The sequence below is a fragment of the Acomys russatus genome, chromosome 7 (assembly GCF_903995435.1).
Source record: "Acomys russatus chromosome 7, mAcoRus1.1, whole genome shotgun sequence".
NCBI lineage: Eukaryota > Metazoa > Chordata > Mammalia > Rodentia > Muridae > Acomys > Acomys russatus.
The window spans coordinates 68188908-68206481 of NC_067143.1; the positions used below are offsets into that span (position 1 = coordinate 68188908).

General features: G+C 47.2%; 1 protein-coding gene across 1 annotated transcript in view; it reads left to right on the forward strand.

Moving 5' to 3' along the window:
* Positions 1 to 17574, forward strand: part of Tmc5 (transmembrane channel like 5) — an 84763-nt gene that overhangs the window by 7746 nt on the left and 59443 nt on the right. Inside the window, exon 4 of the mRNA XM_051149388.1 lies at positions 5306 to 5405. Within this exon, the coding sequence (XP_051005345.1) occupies positions 5306 to 5405 (100 nt within the window). The remainder of the gene's footprint in view (positions 1 to 5305; positions 5406 to 17574) is intronic.

Below are 17574 nucleotides of genomic sequence, written 5' to 3' on the forward strand. Positions count from 1 at the left end.
TCTTCTTGGCTACCTGCTGTCCTTCCTCTGAGTGCCACCAGGTCTCCCCCACAATGGTGAAATTTCAAGCTCTTCTTTTTTGGGTTCAGAGCACCTGGGCTGGACCTTTAGCTCCTCAGCTTTCTCCCATCTTAGCCTTAGGCAAAATCCTCCCATTGAGCCTCAGGGTTTTTTTGTTTGTTTGTTTTGTTTTGTTTTTTGTTTTTAGCTATGAAATGGGGTAATTATATGAACCTGAATAGCGTACTCTAAAGCAATGTGTCCAAAAAATAATGTACTCCATAACTGTACTTGTGCTATTGTTATGAATCATTATGTAAATATCTGCTCTAAAGACTGGGTGCATCAGCCAGGCGTGGTGGCGCACGCCTTTAATCCCAGCACTTGGGAGGCAGAGGCAGGCAGGTCACTGTGAGTTCGAGGCCAGCCTGGTCTACAAAGTGAGTCCAGGACAACCAAGGCTACACAGAGCAACCCTGTCTCAAAAAAAAAAAAAAAAGCAAGAAAACAAACAAACAAAAAACTGGGTGCATCTTATGGTCAGGTGCTTCTTACAGTCCAAAAAGTATGGTAACAACAAAAATAATTTCATGGCTGGAGGTCACCACAATATGAGGAGCGGTATTAAATGTCACAGCATTAGGAAGGGTGAGAGCCACTGCTCTAAAGGCGTGGTGCCCTTGGTAAAGGAGGTGTGGATGATGCTAATGACCCCTGTGGGGAGGAGATACGAAGTCCTTGTCCAATCCTGACATTTAGTAGGAGTCAGTGGACAGAGGGTGTCAGTGCATCTCTCTACCCTCAGTTTAGCCTACTGGAAAATTGTTGCCCTTCCTGCTCAGATTGAATAGTGTCCTGAGAGGAGGCCTCCTCAGAGAGATGTTGCGGCTCCCAGGGGAGGGTCTCCCCCACTGATCTGAGGAGCTCAGGAGCCTCAGGAGCCTCAGCCTCAGCCCCACTCCACTTCTTCACCTCTTCTCTTCACTGCTTCTTGGCTTCTTCCAACGAGAGAGTCACACTGGGCAGCAAATCTCATAAAAGAAATGTATTGGGAGGGTCCAGGTGTGTAGAGGGACGAATCCAGGGTTGGCTCCCCCGCCTCCCTGAGAGGGCAGCAGGGAACTGAGCAGACACAGCTTTTATGCACCTTTCTAGAGCAGAGATTCCCAGGATGACAATTGGTGGGATTTCAAGTCTTGCGCTTAGGAGAATTGAGGGATTGGTGGCTTTTTGTTCAGATGGTTCACCTAAAACTAGCATCATCTGGAAAGGTCCTGCTGAAGGGCTGAAGATGACCCTTGTGGCAGTTAGAGAAGCTGCTGTTCTGACAGTTAAAGAGGCCTTGGGGAGGGACCTGGCTGCTGGAGCTCCTCAGGCAGGGGCCTGGCCATTTTCCTGTCTTGGGGGTTTACAAAATTTACAAAGGGAGTCCATGGCAGGGAAGGCTTTCCCTCCTGCTTGAGTGGGCATAAACAGCCAACAAAATGAACAAGTTGGTCCACGTCACTTGTGAATTGGATCTGTACAACAATTCTGTTCATGTCTCTGGCACTGAGGCAGAACAATCAATGGCTTAGTGATAAAGAATTTATTTTTCTCAGGGAACAGGAAGAGGAGAGTGAGGAATCCAATAGAGTAGTTATTCCTGTGAGATTCCCTCCCTCGGTCTGTCCATATGTGTCTGGATGAATACTGACTTGTTTTCAAAACCAGAAGGCACAAAGGCAGAAGGGTGGTAAAGAAGAAAAACCAGGCAGGCCACCTATTTTTAAAGCTTATTACCAAAAGCTGCATTCTCTTTGGCTAAAACTGGGTCATGTGGCTACCCTTAGCTGCAAAGAAAGCACGAAAAATTGTGACTGAGCGCTGTGTCTGTGCAGGAGCATCTCCTGGCGTGAGGAGGATAGACATTTGAAGGCAGACCTGAGGTGGTCAGGAGATAACGATAATGCTATGATCTCACGTAGGTTTCTATAGACATACAGTTAGTAATTAGTGTGTGCAGGCTCGTGTGTGGAGGTCGAGGAAAACTTGTAGGGATAAGTTCTGTCATTCTGCCATGTGAGGATTAAAACACAGGTCACTGGGCTTGACACCAAGTGCCTTTACTCACTGAGCCATCTCATTGCCCCAAAATACACATATAAAATGACAAATGTGAAACTGAAAAGAAAATCTTGTCCTATGATTACAGATCACTGAGAAGGCTTCCCACCTTCTGTTTCTAGAACCCCATTGTCTTTAATGAAGGGTTCTGTTTACAGTTTCTCACTTAGCTACCGAGGCAGAATTCTCTGCAGGGAAACACATCTCCTCCTGAGGAGCTCCTTCAGGGGACAGAGGCAGGAGGCATGTTGTAATTTGCGTGGAGCTCTTTGTGAATAGGGCACCCTTTCTCTGATGTCATCGCTCTTCCCCGGCTGGCCCAGCCATGCCAGTATGAATGCTCTTGAGGCCTTTGATGACCAACCCTGTGAAGAACATGAGCTTTCAGGGGCAAGAGATGCTGTCAGACAACCAAGTGAACGAAATCATCATAGAAGTGGAGACCGTTCCGTCTGGGGTCCAAAAACACCTAGCCTCAAGTCAAATCTTTCTGAGAAAGTCATCAGCAAACTCCACCTTCAGCATGTTTTCAGCAACAGCAGCAGCAGCAGCAGACACCATAGATGATCAGATTTTGAGCCATGGGAATGACAGAAGGCACAACCGGTTGTTGAGGTTTTCATCTCTGAATGAATCGATTTCTCAGATCTATAACGGCCCAGACAGCCTGGGCATGGATGAAGCCTGTACTTTCCATGAAAGTGTTCAAGGTATAGAATGCTCAGGGAAAGTTAGAAAAGTAGCTTTAATGTGTCTACAGGTTGTTGTTTAAAGTGTGTGTGTGTGTGTGTGTGTGTGTGTGTGTGTGTGTGTGTGTGTATGTGCTGCTCCCTGCTTTATAAAGGGGTACTGGGGATCCAAAGGCAGATACCCACACCCACATGGCAAGCACTTTATCCACTAAGCCTTTAATTTAAAAAAAAATCAAGTAATTTTCAAGGGGCATAGTCAGTAATCTAAAGGACACTGGGGATGAGGAGAATTGTCGCTTTGAGACGTACTTACTGAGAGTTTATTTTTCAAACGTTAGTTCATTTGCCTGGAGTTTAGTCATCACATTTAGTTTTGTTAGGCATTTTTCTCATACCCTGAACCTTTGAGGCAGGCTTAATGAGGAAACTGAGGCTCAGGAAAAGTCATTGCCACCATGGTTTCATGGGACAAGGCAGGTGCCTCTCTCTGCTCTTCCTGGGTCCAAGTCTAAGCCAAGACTCTCTGGCCTCTGAACTCCTGAGGTCAACAGAAATGCTGCTTCTAGGGCTGGGGAGATGGCTCAGCCATTAAAAGCTAAGCTCACAACCAAAAATATAAGAAATGCTGCTTCTGTTTCACCCCATAATACTCCAGATGTAGGCATGATGCTGAGGCTCAGTAGGGTGTTTGCCTATCATTTCAAAGACCCAGGGCTCTACCCCAGCACCACACACAGGCCATGGTGGTATATGTCTGTGGTCCTGGCACAGGCCATGGTGGTATGTGTCTGTGGTCCTGGCATAGGCCATGGTGATATGTGTCTGTGGTCCTGGCACAGGCCATGATGGTATGTGTCTGTGGTCCTGGCATAGGCCATGGTAATATATGTCTGTGTTCCTGGCACAAGCCATGGTGGTATGTGTCTGTATGTGTCTGTGATCCTGGAGCAGGCCATGGTGGTATATGTCTGTGGTCCTGGCACAGGCCATGGCAGTATGTGTCTGTATGTGTCTGTGGTCCTGGCACAGGCCATGGTGGTATGTGTCTGTGGTCCTGGCACTATGAGGGAGAGGAAGGAGGATCAGAAGTTCAGGATCTTGCATAGTTATGTAGAGAGTTTGAGACCAACCTGAGTTATATGAGATCTTATCTAAGAAATTCTTTTAATGTATATGTTTCCATTCTAGGTATGAAGTGTACTATGTGTCAGTAATTTCTAGAAGGGAAAAGTGGACCCAACCCTGTACTAATGACCCTTCCCTCCTCTTTGCCTAGCCTATCCTGCACAGGGAGACAAAAGCTCCTCTTTAGCAGAATGAGTTGTTGCCCTTTGCAGGCTCCCCTTCCACCTCAGTGAACTCAGAGCTTCCTCTGAGGAGTCTGAGCCTGAAGAGCAGCCCACTCCTTCCCCTCAGCAAAGCATCCTGCGAGCCGGTCCCACTCACTGTTAGGAGATGGTCACGGCATCTCAGGGCTTATACCTAGACCACACTCCCCAGAGGAAGAAGTGTGGACTTGTGCTTCTGCCCTTTGTGTGTAGAATGAAGAAAGCCTTTTCCAAGAAACATTTTCTAAGTCTCCTGCAAAAAGGACAAAGCCACTGGATTGGCTTAGCCTCACTGGGACCTGTCCAGTATGCCTGCAGATGGTGTTAGCAGAGGAAGCTCAGGCCTTGTGAGGGAACTGGAACTAATCAGGACTCAATTGGAGTTCACAGCTAGTTAATAGGAGGAGGCGGCTTGGAGGTTGAGGCCAGTTGGCCATGTGACTGAAAATGTGATTATGAGTTACTGGAGGAGGGAGAGTTAAGAGTGCTATGGCAATTATCAGGGGAAAAGCTCTCAGATTGCCTGGAGTTCCAGAGTGAAAAGAAACCAGGCAGGGCATGCGAGTGAGAGACAAGAGGGATCTGTTGCTTTGCTCAGTGATTTTCTTTCTTCTTCTTTCTTTTTTTTTTTCCTGTCTTGGGAATGACAACAGTATTGGATTAGAATAGTCTAAATTTTAACTTTGGTTTTGAAGCCAGTATATTAGTGACTTTTCTATTGCTATGATAAACACTGTGACCAGGGCAGCTTACAGAAGAAGGCATTTATTTGGACATACAGCTCCAGGGGGTTCAGGGTCAGTCTTAGTTAGGAAGCATGGCAGTAACTAGCAGGCATGGTGGCTGGATACCCTCACATCTTGACCTGAAAACAGGAAGCAGAGAGAGCTAACTGAGGATGGTTTAAGTCTTTAAGCTCTCAAAGTCTGCCCCATAGTACACTCCCCAAGGACACACCTCCTAAGCCTCCCCAAAGAGCGCCACCAACTGGAGAATGTAGCCTTGAACTCATTATGTAGCGCAGCCTAGCTTTGAACTTGCTATGCTCTCGCTTCTGCTTCCCAGTTCTGGGATTATGAGCATATACTATCAAGTCTCACTCTAGTGTCATCTTTTAAAATGTCAAGACTGTGTTCAAGGAAAAAAAAAAAACAGAACTCTGCTCATCTTCTTCTGCAGGGCAGAAACTAATCGTATCCCTGGTTCCCATGACATCTAGAGACAGAATCAAAACCATCAGAAACCAGCCAAGGACCATGCAAGAGAAGAGAGAGCTTAGGTAAGACCTTTGTTCCTACACGGGAGCCCCAGTCTACTGCATCCATCCCATCTCAAAAAGATAACTAACTGAATAATGCAGGAGACAGTTCTTCTGTAAGGAAAATCTTTACAGGATGGACATCTCCCCCTTCTGTGTGTGTGTGTGTGTGTGTGTGTGTGTGTGTGTGTGTGTGTGTGTCTATCAAGAAAGCATTTATATTATAACTTTAGCTGATCTCAAATTTAGGATCCCTTGCATCAGCCTTCAGAGCTCTCAAATAAAGGTGTGTATCACACCCAGGTTATTTTTGCTTTTTATTGTTAGAGTTTCTTCTGTGGCCCAGGCCAGCCTTGAACTTGCCATATTACCAAAGATTGTCTTGCACCTCTGATCCTTCTGCCTCCACTTCCTGAGTGCTGGGATCACTAGACTCATGTCCAGCCATGCGCAGCTTGCTAAGGGCTGTGGCTTGACCTGTCTCCCTGGAAGGCATGTGCACCCTGGTCGGTGACTGATTCTCTGGAGAAAAGCAAGTCTCCAGGGAAGTCTAGTTACCATTGCAGAGGCAAGGGACTCACTTGAATTAGCTTCTTCAAAGACACCAGCATGAGACGGGCAGTTTTTCTGTGCTCCTCTCTCCTAAAGTCCAGACCCCAGTCTAACCAGAGTATGCAGCAGGCAAATCCTCCAAAGTCTCCGACTTGAACATCTTTAGGTCACCAAGTGCAAGGGAAATCTGAGTACCTGACAGGAAGTAGAGGGTTCTAAAGAGTCAGGGACAACAAATGCACCATGTGAGGCCTGGGTGGGCTGGGCGTGGGGTGGGTGGGAACTGGGAGTCTCTGAAGCGAGTGTCAGGAGTCCAGGTACCAGGCCACATGCATACTGGCTTTGTCTTGACAAACCTACTGCATTACTCTTCTACTGGAGTGCACCACAACAGAGGCTACTCATGGAAGAGTGTGTTTGGGGTCATGGTCCTGTAGGGTTAGGGTCCATCTTGGCAGAGGTGGCTGGAGCAGTAGCTGACAGCTCATATTTTGAACCACAAGTAATCAGGGAGAGCCAGCTGGCAATGGCCTGAGTCTTGAAACTTGGAGACCACCCACAATGGTGTACTTCCTTCAACAAGACCACACTTCTCAAGGCTTGCAGCTAAACCGGGAACCAAATGTTCAAGTGTCCTCCAAACTCTGGAGAATATCTCCCGGAAGTTTAAGAGAGGCACGTGGGAACACTCTACAGAGCCTGAAAGCTAACTGCAAATTTCAAACCACTTTAAATTTAAAAATTTTGCTAAAAGCGAACAAGCAAACAAACAGAAAAGAAAAACAGGAAGCAAACAAAAAGAAAAAAGAAAAAGGAAAGGTCAGTTGAAGAATGGTGCCATGCAAGCAGGAGAGGTCAACTTCCATCACCAGAGCCCCTGTAAAAGCTGACTCATGGCCTTTTGTAATTCCAGTGCTAGAGCCCTGGAGACCCAGGACTAAGTGATTCTGTTTTGGCCACTTGAGAGGGTGGACTACAAGCTGGGGTCTCCACATCTAGGAGTGGATAGTTTTAAACAGAAATGAACTACGTCAGTGTCTTTTATTTTCTCCTCCCGTTTGCCACAGAAAAATAGTTGACCAAGAAAAGAGTAAACAGTCCCATGCAGCCTTGAGGCCAACTGCTGTGCTCAGTGTCTGAGCTCACTTCCATGGTAAGTCACTTGTTTGTTTGTTGTTTGTTTTTCAAGACAGAGTCTCTCTGTGTAGCCTTGGCTGTCCTGGACTCACTTTGTAGACCAGGCTGGTTTCGAATTCATAGCAATTCGCCTGCCTCTGCCTCCCAAGTGCTGGGATTAAAGGCATGTGCTACCACGCCCAGCCAGTAAAATAACTTTTGAAAACATGTTCCCATGCCTTTAATCCCAGTACCTCAGGAGGCAGAGGCAGGTAGGTGTCTGAGCTGGAGGCACTTATTTGGCTTTACTTCTGAGATCACAGTCATGGGGGTGGGGACTCAGGGCAGGGACTCAAGGCAGGACCTGGAGGCAGGAACTCAAGGCAGGAAGGACCTGGAGGCAGGAACTCAAGGCAGGACCTGGAGGCAGGCACTCAAGGCAGGACCTGGAGGCAGGAACTCAAAGCAGGACCTGGAGGAAGGCACTCAAGGCAGGACTTGGAGGCAGGAACTCAAGGCAGGACCTGGAGGAAGGCACTCAAGGCAGGACCTGGAAGAAGGCACTCAAGACAGGACCTGTAGGCAGGAACTCAAGGCAGGACCTGGAGGAAGGCACTCAAGGCAGGATCTGGAGGCAGGCACTCAAGGCAGGACCTGGAGGCAGGAACTCAAGGCAGGACCTGGAGGAAGGCACTCAAGGCAGGACCTGGAGGCAGGAACTCAAGGCAGAACCTGGAGACAGGAACTCAAGGCAGGACCTGGAGACAGGCACTCAAGGCAAGACCTGGAGGCAGGAACTGAAGCAGAAACTGTGGGGGAACACCGCTTACTAGTTTGCTTCTCATGGATTGCTCAGCCTGCTTTCTTACACATCCCAGGAGTGACACAGCCCACAGTAAGCTTCCCTGCTCTCTTCAATTATTGAGAAAAGTGCCCCCACAGAATTGGCTGCAGACAGTTGATGGAGTTGGTTCCTCAGTTGAGGTCTTCACTTCCTAGATAAATCTCGGTTTGTGTCAGGTTGACAAAAACCGACCAACTGGCACACATACCTGGAAGGGAGTAGCTGCATGATTCCCCAGTTTTGTATTTATTATTTTTCTGGAGCTCATCCAAGTGGGTAAACTGATTTGTATCTCACTGTAAATGGGATTAGCTCAGCAAGGTCAAAGGTCAAGGGTCAAAGGTCAGGGATGGAGGGAAGGGGAGTTCAACAAGAGTGTGACCGCAGTGAGATCAAGGGTCAGGGGAAGGAGCGAAGCAGAGCTAGCCCTCAGACTGTACAGGCTAACATAGGTGTGGGAGTAAAACGGTGGGAACTGCAAGGTAAGATGTTAGTGGCCAGTTTGGCCATTGGAAGCACAACCTGGGAAGGTGATAGGAGGTGCACCTGAGAGGGTCATTGTGAACATGAAGGAAGCCACCTTTGTCAGTGTGCCTCGAAGCTCCTGGCCGGGAATAGGGCCCCTGTAGCAGGAGTGTTTGGCTATCACAACACCCACTCAGGAGCCACTTGTTTAGTGAGAATCAAGATTCTTCTTTGCCTCCCACCCCAGGCCTGCCGCAGAGCCAAGGGCAGCCTCTCAGAGCTCCTCAGTTCCATCAGCTTGTGGCAGAAGAGATTCAAGGTCATCGGAGGCAAGTTTGGAACCAGCGTCCTGTCCTATTTCAGCTTCCTGAGGTGGCTTTTGAAGTTTAACATCTTCCTGTTCATCATGAACTTCAGCTTCATCGTCATCCCACAGTTCACTGTGGGCGAGAGGAACACCCTCCAGTTCACTGGCGTGGAGCTCTTCACCGGGTCGGTAAGTTCTCTGCTCTTGACCTACGTTCACCAGGGTGGAATCCCAGGGCACGCCTCACACTTCCTCAGACCTCTCATTCTGCCTGAGGGAGAAGTGGCTGGCTCTCCCTCAAGCACTGAGTGCACGGCATTGCGGGGTGGGCTGTTGGAACATCCAGAGGTCAGGAACCAGGGTCGCAGGTGATTTTTACCACACCTCACTTCTTTGCGCACTTGAACCAGCTATGAATGAACTAGGCATTCCACCTTTTTGTTTCTTATGGAAGGTAAGTGTTCCTTACAGGCTACCTGGTGTGTGTTTCTTTCCCCTTCACATTACACAGTGGACACGGATGTTTCTTCTCTTCTCTTTTCTTTATTTTTTTTTGTAATATTTTACTAATTTATTCATGTTACATCTCAATTGTTATCCCATCCCTTGTATCCTCCCATTCCTCCCTCCCTCCCACTTTCCCCTTACTCCCCTCCCCTATGACTGTGACTGAGGGGACCTCCTCCCCCTGTATATGCTCATAGGGTATCAAGTCTCTTCTTGGTAGCCTGCTAGCCTTCCTCTGAGTGCCACCAGGCCTCCCCATCCAGGTATAATCTTCTATTTTCTTTATATAATCAATCCTCTTCTGGAAATTTTCCACTGCAGAAGAAAATGAAGGAAAATCCATGTTCCCTTTCTTCTTTTGTCTAATTCTCAAAGCTGGGGTGTATCCCTTAAAGTATTTTTAACATTTTTATTTGTGTCTATATGTGTCTGTGTGAGTGTATGTTCGCATGTGTGTGGGTACTTGTAGAGACCAGAAGAAAACCTCAGGTCTCCTGGAGCTGGAGTTACAGGTGGTTGTGATCTGCCCGACCTGGGTGCCGGGAACTGAACTCAGGCTCGCTGAAAAATAGCCAATGATCCTAACTGCTGCACCACCTCTCTGTCCCCGGATAGTTATCCTTAATTCTGCCAAATACAATAATGGAGGTGTGATCCTAGGAATGGATTCTTAGTTTTCAGACCTTAAATAACCCGATGTCTGAAAATGTTTTCTTCCTTTGATTCTTCTCCAGTCAAAAACACACACACACACACACACACACACACACACACACACACACACACACACACACCACACACACAGAGGCATGTAAAAAGCACTCTTAGTTCATAGAGACACAAAGGCAGGTTCCTTGGGGTGTAGTTTTAGCAGCTGTGCTCTAAAGAATCTCAAGAGCAGAAACCTCTTCAGTGCCAGCTCACAGGGTAGAGGTTCGTTGCTCCAATAGGCAGCTGGGTTGGTATGCTCTAACTGATGCTAAGAAGAGCAGGATTTATAAAACTGTCCAAGACGCACGGTAAAGACAAAAAAAAAAAAAAAAAAAAAAAAAAAAAAAAAAAGCAAAAGAAGTATTAAAGTATAACCCCTAGCCCTATTTATTTGTAAACGTTTTATGTATTTCGTTTTTTATCATGCAGGGAAGCCAAACCTCAGACTTTGCACATTCCAGGCAAGCTCTATGCAGACCAGCAATCCATCCAGCCCCACTTTATTTCTAAAGAATCATTTCCCCTGTGTTTATGGCTTGTTTGTTTACCTAGTATCTATCATTTATCTACCTATTCATCAGTTGCTGGGTGGATGTTTATATGGGAAGAAAAAATTAGTTTACCAAAATACATCATTTCCCCCTTACTACAAAAACCACTGCCAGCGGCTGTGCCCGCACCGATGGCGTCCTGCCTTCAGGAGCTGGCTTCCTTGTGAGCGCTCTGTCAGGCTGGCATGCTGAGTAGACAGCAGAGGGTGAAGATGGCTGACCACCTGGCTTCTAGGGCGCTTGCCTTGATCCCCAAGTCCAGGTGCTCACAGCGGGGGCTCCTCAATTGCAAAACCAGCTTGGGTTGAAATTCTCTCCAACTCTAGAAAACTTATTTCTGAACTATCTAGGTCTCTTTTCCAGGAAACTAGAATCCACCCTCCACTGCCACAGGTGCAAAATGTGTTTTAAAATTTGTATCTGGGCCTGAGGTGGGGGTGGGGGTGACTCAGTAGGTAAGAACCCTTGCTGCACACACAGGATCTGAGTTAAGATCCCCAGCACCCCACAGACAAAGGCAGATATGGCTTTGAGCACTGTGGTGGGCAGAGGGAGGGGTGCTATCTGACACTCAGCTTAGCCCCAAACCAGCAGCTCCAGGTTCAGTGGGAGTCCCTGTCTCCAGGGAATAACATGGAGATTCATAGAACAAAACACTTGTTTCTCCTCTCGTCTACAGCACACTCATGCACTCACACCAAACGTGAACTCACACACGTATGCACACACACACACACACAGGCATGCATGCATGCACACATTCACAAACAATACATTGTAGGAATTGTGTGTATAAGCATGTAAGCAGTGTGTATATAAGCATGTAAGCAGTGAGTGTATAAGCATGTAAGCAGTGTGTGTATAAGCGTGTAAGCAGTGTGTGTATAAGCATGTAAGCAGTGTGTGTATAAGCATGTAAGCAGTGTGTGTATAAGCGTGTAAGCAGTGTGTGTATAAGCATGTAAGCAGTGTGTGTATAAGCATGTAAGCAGTGTGTGTATAAGCATGTAAGCAGTGTGTGTATAAGCGTGTAAGCAGTGTGTGTATAAGCATGTAAGCAGTGTGTGTATAAGCATGTAAGCAGTGGTGTGTATAAGGTAGCAGTGTAAGCATGTGTGTATAAGCGTGTAAGCAGTGTGTGTATAAGCATGTAAGCAGTGAGTGTATAAGCATGCAAGCAGTGTGTGTATAAGCATGTAAGCAGTGTGTGTATAAGCGTGTAAGCAGTGTGTGTATAAGCATGTAAGCAGTGTGTGTATAAGCATGTAAGCAGTGTGTGTATAAGCAGGTAAACAGTGTGTGTATAAGCATGTAAACAGTGTGTGTATAAGCATGTAAGCAGTGAGTGTATAAGCATGTAGCAGTGTGTGTATAAGCATGTAAAGCAGTGTGTGTATAAGCAGGTAAGCAGTGTGTGTATAAGCATGTAAGCAGTGTGTGTATAAGCAGGTAGCAGTGGTGGTGTATAAGCATGTAAGCAGGTGTGTATAAGCAGGTAAGCAGTTGTGGTTATAGCATGTAAGCAGTGTGTGTATAAGCATGTAATCAGTGAGTGTATAAGCATGTAAGCAGTGTGTGTTATAGCATGTAAGCAGTGTGTATAAGCATGTAAGCAGTGTGTGTATAAGCATGTAAGCAGTGTGTGTATAAGCATGTAAGCAGTGTGTGTATAAGCATGTAAGCAGTGTGTGTATAAGCATGTAAACAGTGTGTGTATAAGCATGTAAGCAGTGAGTGTATAAGCATGTAAGCAGTGTGTGTATAAGCATGTAAGCAGTGTGTGTATAAGCAGGTAAGCAGTGTGTGTATAAGCATGTAAGCAGTGTGTGTATAAGCAGGTAAGCAGTGTGTGTATAAGCATGTAAGCAGTGTGTGTATAAGCAGGTAAGCAGTGTGTGTATAAGCATGTAAGCAGTGTGTGTATAAGCATGTAAGCAGTGAGTGTATAAGCATGTAAGCAGTGTGTGTATAAGCATGTAAGCAGTGTGTGTATAAGCATGTAAGCAGTGTGTGTATAAGCATGTAAGCAGTGTGTGTATAAGCATGTAAGCAGTGAGTGTATAAGCATGTAAGCAGTGAGTGTATAAGCATGTAAGCAGTGAGTGTATAAGCATGTAAGCAGTGAGTGTATAAGCATGTAAGCAGTGTGTATAAGCAGTACAGCAGTGAGTGTATAAGCATGTAAACAGTGTGTGTATAAGCATGTAAGCAGTGTGTGTATAAGCATGTAAGCAGTGTGTGTAAAAGCATGTAAGCAGTGTGTGTATAAGCATGTAAGCAGTGAGTGTATAAGCATGTGAGCAGTGAGTGTATAAGCATGTAAGCAGTGTGTGTATAAGCATGTAAACAGTGTGTGTATAAGCATGTAAGCAGTGAGTGTATAAGCATGTAAGCAGTGTGTGTATAAGCGTGTAAGCAGTGAGTGTATAAGCATGTAAGCAGTGTGTGTATAAGCATGTAAGCAGTGAGTGTATAAGCATGTAAGCAGTGTGTGTATAAGCATGTAAGCAGTGAGTGTATAAGCATGTAAGCAGTGTGTGTATAAGCATGTAAGCAGTGAGTGTATAAGCATGTAAGCAGTGAGTGTATAAGCATGTAAGCAGTGTGTGTATAAGCATGTGAGCAGTCCTGGTCCTTGTCATTATTCCCTAATCCACGTACTGTAAACACCCATGTACAGAACACTGATGCAGTATTAGGTGGGTCATCTAAAGATGGTTTAGGACCCAGGAGGGTGGGCACAGGTCCCTCGCGGACACTGGGCCCCTGCATGCCATGCAGTGGGTGGTATCCTCCCTGCCCCAGGGCTAATCTCCTTGGATGCCAAGAAGTATCCGTGAATGTCTGAAAAACTGCATACGGGGGACCTGAAGAACAGCCATTCGCCTTTCCCAAGCAAGCGCTTAACTTGGGTCCCTTTGCTGTCCTGTCAGGGTTATTTTAGGGACACGGTGATGTACTATGGCTTTTACACCAACTCTACAATCCAGCACGGGACAGGTAGAGCATCCTACGACATGCAGCTGGCCTACATCTTCACAATCGGAGCCTGCCTGGTCACCTGCTTCTTCAGTCTCCTCTTCAGGTATAGATTCTAAAGCTTATCTTATTTGCATGTGTGCACACTGTGTGATTTGTATGTGTTTCTTGTGTACACATTTGTGGGGGTCAGAAGGCAACCTTGGGGTGTTGATCCTCAAGTGCTTTCTACCCTCCTACCTTATTTTTGTTTTGTTTTAATAGGGTCTCTCTCTAGCTTGGAACTCACCAGGCAGGCTTAGCTGGATAGCTAATGAACTCCCAGGCTCCATGTGTTCCTGCTTCCCCAGGCAATCTCCTGGGTGCTGGGATTATAGGTGTCTGCCACCATATGCAGGTTACTCTTTATGGGTTCCGGGAATCAAACCTATCCTTACTCTTAGTTGACAATACCTTACCAACTGAGCTGTCTCCCCAGCCCTAGGGCTCATCTTACATTTAGGCAAACTCCAAGAAACTCCAGCAGTAACCCAGAAAGCTGGGTACAGTGGTGCACACCCCATCATCATAGCATTTGGGATGTCCAGGAAGGAGGATTTTGAGTTTAGGGCTAGCCTGGAAAGTGTGGCACTGGGTCGGCCTCTGTATCTCTTTGTAGAGAGAACCCTGCCATGGATGACTAAGGCAACAGAAAATCTGTCTTCTCACTGTTTTGGAAGCCAGGATCTAGGCGAGCTGCTAGCAAGGTTGGTCTCTCCTTGGCATAGGGAAGGTCATTGCTGTAGGCTGGATTCTAGGATGTGAGAGGTGGGGTCTCATGGGAGATCTTCAGGTCACTGGAATGCTTGCCCTCAAGGGGGTTGTCGGGAAAACCCTGACCAATTCTGCTCTGGCTTTCCCACTTCCTGGCCATGAGTGGAGCAGATTTGCTTAGGACCTTCCTGCCGGTCAGGATGCGTCATTATGAGTCCCGAGCCACAAGGAGAACTAGACTTTGACAGATGCCTCTAAATCTGTGAACCAAAGCAAACTCCTCTGCGGAAGCTGATGGTCTTAGGTGTACGTGTTACTGTGACGGAAAGCTGGCTAGGGCGCCACCTCTCCCGGTCTTTCCCTGTGGACTTCCGCTGTGGCTGCCTGGTTCTAAATATCTTTCTCCTGTCCACCCACCTTCTTCCTCCTGTCTTTTTCTCTCCCTCCTCCTCCTCCACTTCCTATTCTTCCTCTTCCTCTTCCTTCTCCCATGTCCTGTTGCAGTTCAGGAGAGGAGCTGCCCCCCAAGCCTAATTTCCTCTAGTAAAAATGGCAACCTCTTTGATGAGGAGCCACCCAGAAATCTTCATTTTATTCTAAATACCCATCTTTTTAAAAGGCCCTGTCCCCGAATACAGCCATCTGCTGATGTTACCCAGGCTTCCTGCTTTCACATCTGGATTTGGGAGACTCATAATTCATCTCATGTAGGCACCTGCTAGCTTCATTGTTCAAAGGGAAATAAAAGAATGGGATTTCACTGAAACTTAACCACACTCAGTGGTGATGCATTGTGGGAGGAAAGCACTTGTTTCATTCCATATCGAGACACCCCATTATCTCACAACAGAGGCTCATGAGGCCCATTTCCTAACTCCTAGAAGCCATGGGCATGTCATTTGTATGTGGTGTTCCTCTTTCACTGTGACAAAACCGTTGCCATTCACAACTCAAGGGTCACTCGGATCCGTAGTGCCTGGGCCAAGGTGAGGCAGAACCATTGGTAGAGGAACAAAGCTGCTTACCTCTCATTAGCCAGGAAGCCAGAGCATCTCTGCACTGGCCAGCCTCCTGCTTCCATTTTTGTCTCATCTGGGTCAACTACCATGTTCCCACTTTCTTGGTGGCCCTGTCCCCTTCAGTTAATCATCTCTGGAAGCACCCTCATCGCCACCCCGAAGTGTGATTTAGTGATACAGGCGCCCTTTGATCATGCTGTCAAAGATCAATAATTGCACAAGGCAAAGGGGCTCTCTGGCCAGGAAGGTAGACACGCCTGCAGTTCTGCAGGAAACCTTTGCAAGTTTGAGGCCAACCTGGCCTACGTAGTAAGTTCCAAGCTAGCATGGGCTATAGAAGGACACTTGTCTCAAAAACATGGACTCTACAAATGTGATTAAAGATCTTAAAAAGTGGGGAGGGATGTCTAGGATTATTCAAGTGGGTCCAGTAGAATCGCAGGGACCCTGAAAGAGGGAGGAGTGGGGTCAGAGGTCAGAGAGAGGGGAGAGGTCAGAGGGAGAGAAGGAACCTGCTATCTGCTGGTATTGAAAGTGGAGGAGGGGCTGCAAGCGAAGGAAGAAGGGAAGCCTCTGGGAACTAAAGAAGGCAGGGGAACGGGGTCAGTTCTAGATCCTTCAGAAGGAGGCTAACTTGTGACATCCTGCCATCAGTCTACAACATCCATTTCCTGACTGTGTGTGCATGTGTGTGCGTGCATATCTGTGTGTGCATGTGTGCATATGTGTGCATATGTGTGTGAGCATGTGCATCTATGTGTGCGTGCGAGAGCATGTGCACACCAGAAGACAACCGTGGGTCTCTTCTTAGATGTTATCCGTCTCCTTTGAGGACAGGCTTCCCATCAGCCTGGGGCTCGCTGATTCGCTAGGCTGGCTGGCCGGTGAGGTTCAGGAACAGTCCTGTCTCTGTCTCCTCAGAGCTGGGATTATGAGCGCATATTACCACAATTTTTACATTGGCTCTGGGGATCCAAACTCAGGTCCTCACATTTGCAAAGGAGCCATTTTTACTGAGTGAACCAAACATGTCTCCAGCCCCTTCTATAGCTCTGACCCCAGAAATGTAAGACCGTGACCCTGTTGTATGGTAAGCAATAGTTGGTGGTCTTTTGTTGTAGCAACATGGACAGAACCCATTAGCATCTCTGTGAGGTACTGTTGCTATCCCCATGGCACAGATGTGGAAACTGAGGCTCAGAGCACTTAATGGGGCACAGACCCTTCTGTTGGCAGAATGCAGGCTTACAAGCTACACCTGTCTGTTCCTGCTGGTAATTCCTCTTTCTCTGAGAGAAGAGTCTGGAGTGCCCATGTTACCCTCTATTATCAGTGAGTGATGTGCCTGGTCCCAGCATGCCTCAGCACCTCCATAATAATGTTTGAGCCTACGCCTTTAATCCCAGCACTCGGGAGGCAGAGGCAGGTGGATCGCTGTGAGTTCAAGGCCAGCCTGGTCTATAAAGTGAGTCTAGGACAGCCAGGGCTACACAGAAAGACCCTGTCTCAAAAAACCAAAAACAAACAAACAAAAACCCACCATATACCACTTGGACGTTTGGTTTCTATCTTCCCCAGCATGGCCAAGTACTTCCGGAACAACTTCATCAACCCCCACATATACTCCAGAGGGATCGCTAAGCTCGTCTTTTGCTGGGACTTCACTGTCACCCATGAAAAAGCTGTAAAGCTGAAACAGAAGAACCTGAGCACCGAGATCAGGGTAAGGCCCAGACTGCAGAGTCCTCCCTGCTGCCGGGCTTCTCCCTTCCCACAGGGCTTCTCCCTCCCCCCGCCCCTCCCCCTGCAGCTGGGCTTCTCCCTTCCCACTGGGCTTCTCCCTCCCCTGTGTATCTATAGCTTTTCCCCTCCATGCTCCTATTTTCCATCTCCCTTTGTCTTTCCTTTTGAGATCAGGTTTTAGCCAGGGCTGCAGCGGCTGAATCCCACATCCACCTCTTCTTCTTCTTCTTCTTCTTCTTCTTCTTCTTCTTCTTCTTCTTCTTCTTCTTCTTCTTCTTCTTCTTCAATTTATTATGTATACAGTGTACATTAGATCACATTATAGACGGTTGTGAGCCACCATGTGGTTGCTGGGAATTGAACTCAGGACCTCTGGAAGCGCAGACAGGGCTTGCCCCCACCCTTACATCCACTTCTTGAGCTCACACTTCCACATTAAAAATTCTACCTGAGAGCAGCCATTTTCCATCCTCGGGGAGGAGCTAACTATGGAAGACCTTTCCCAGTTTCTACAATTAGGGTAAAGGTTCAGTGGTGTCTAGTGAGTGGAGGTTTGGGATGCCATGAGCACCCCACATACAAGGAAAGGACAGTCTTCACTCCAAATGCAAAGGCTGAGCTGCCCTGGTCTACAGAGCAAGCT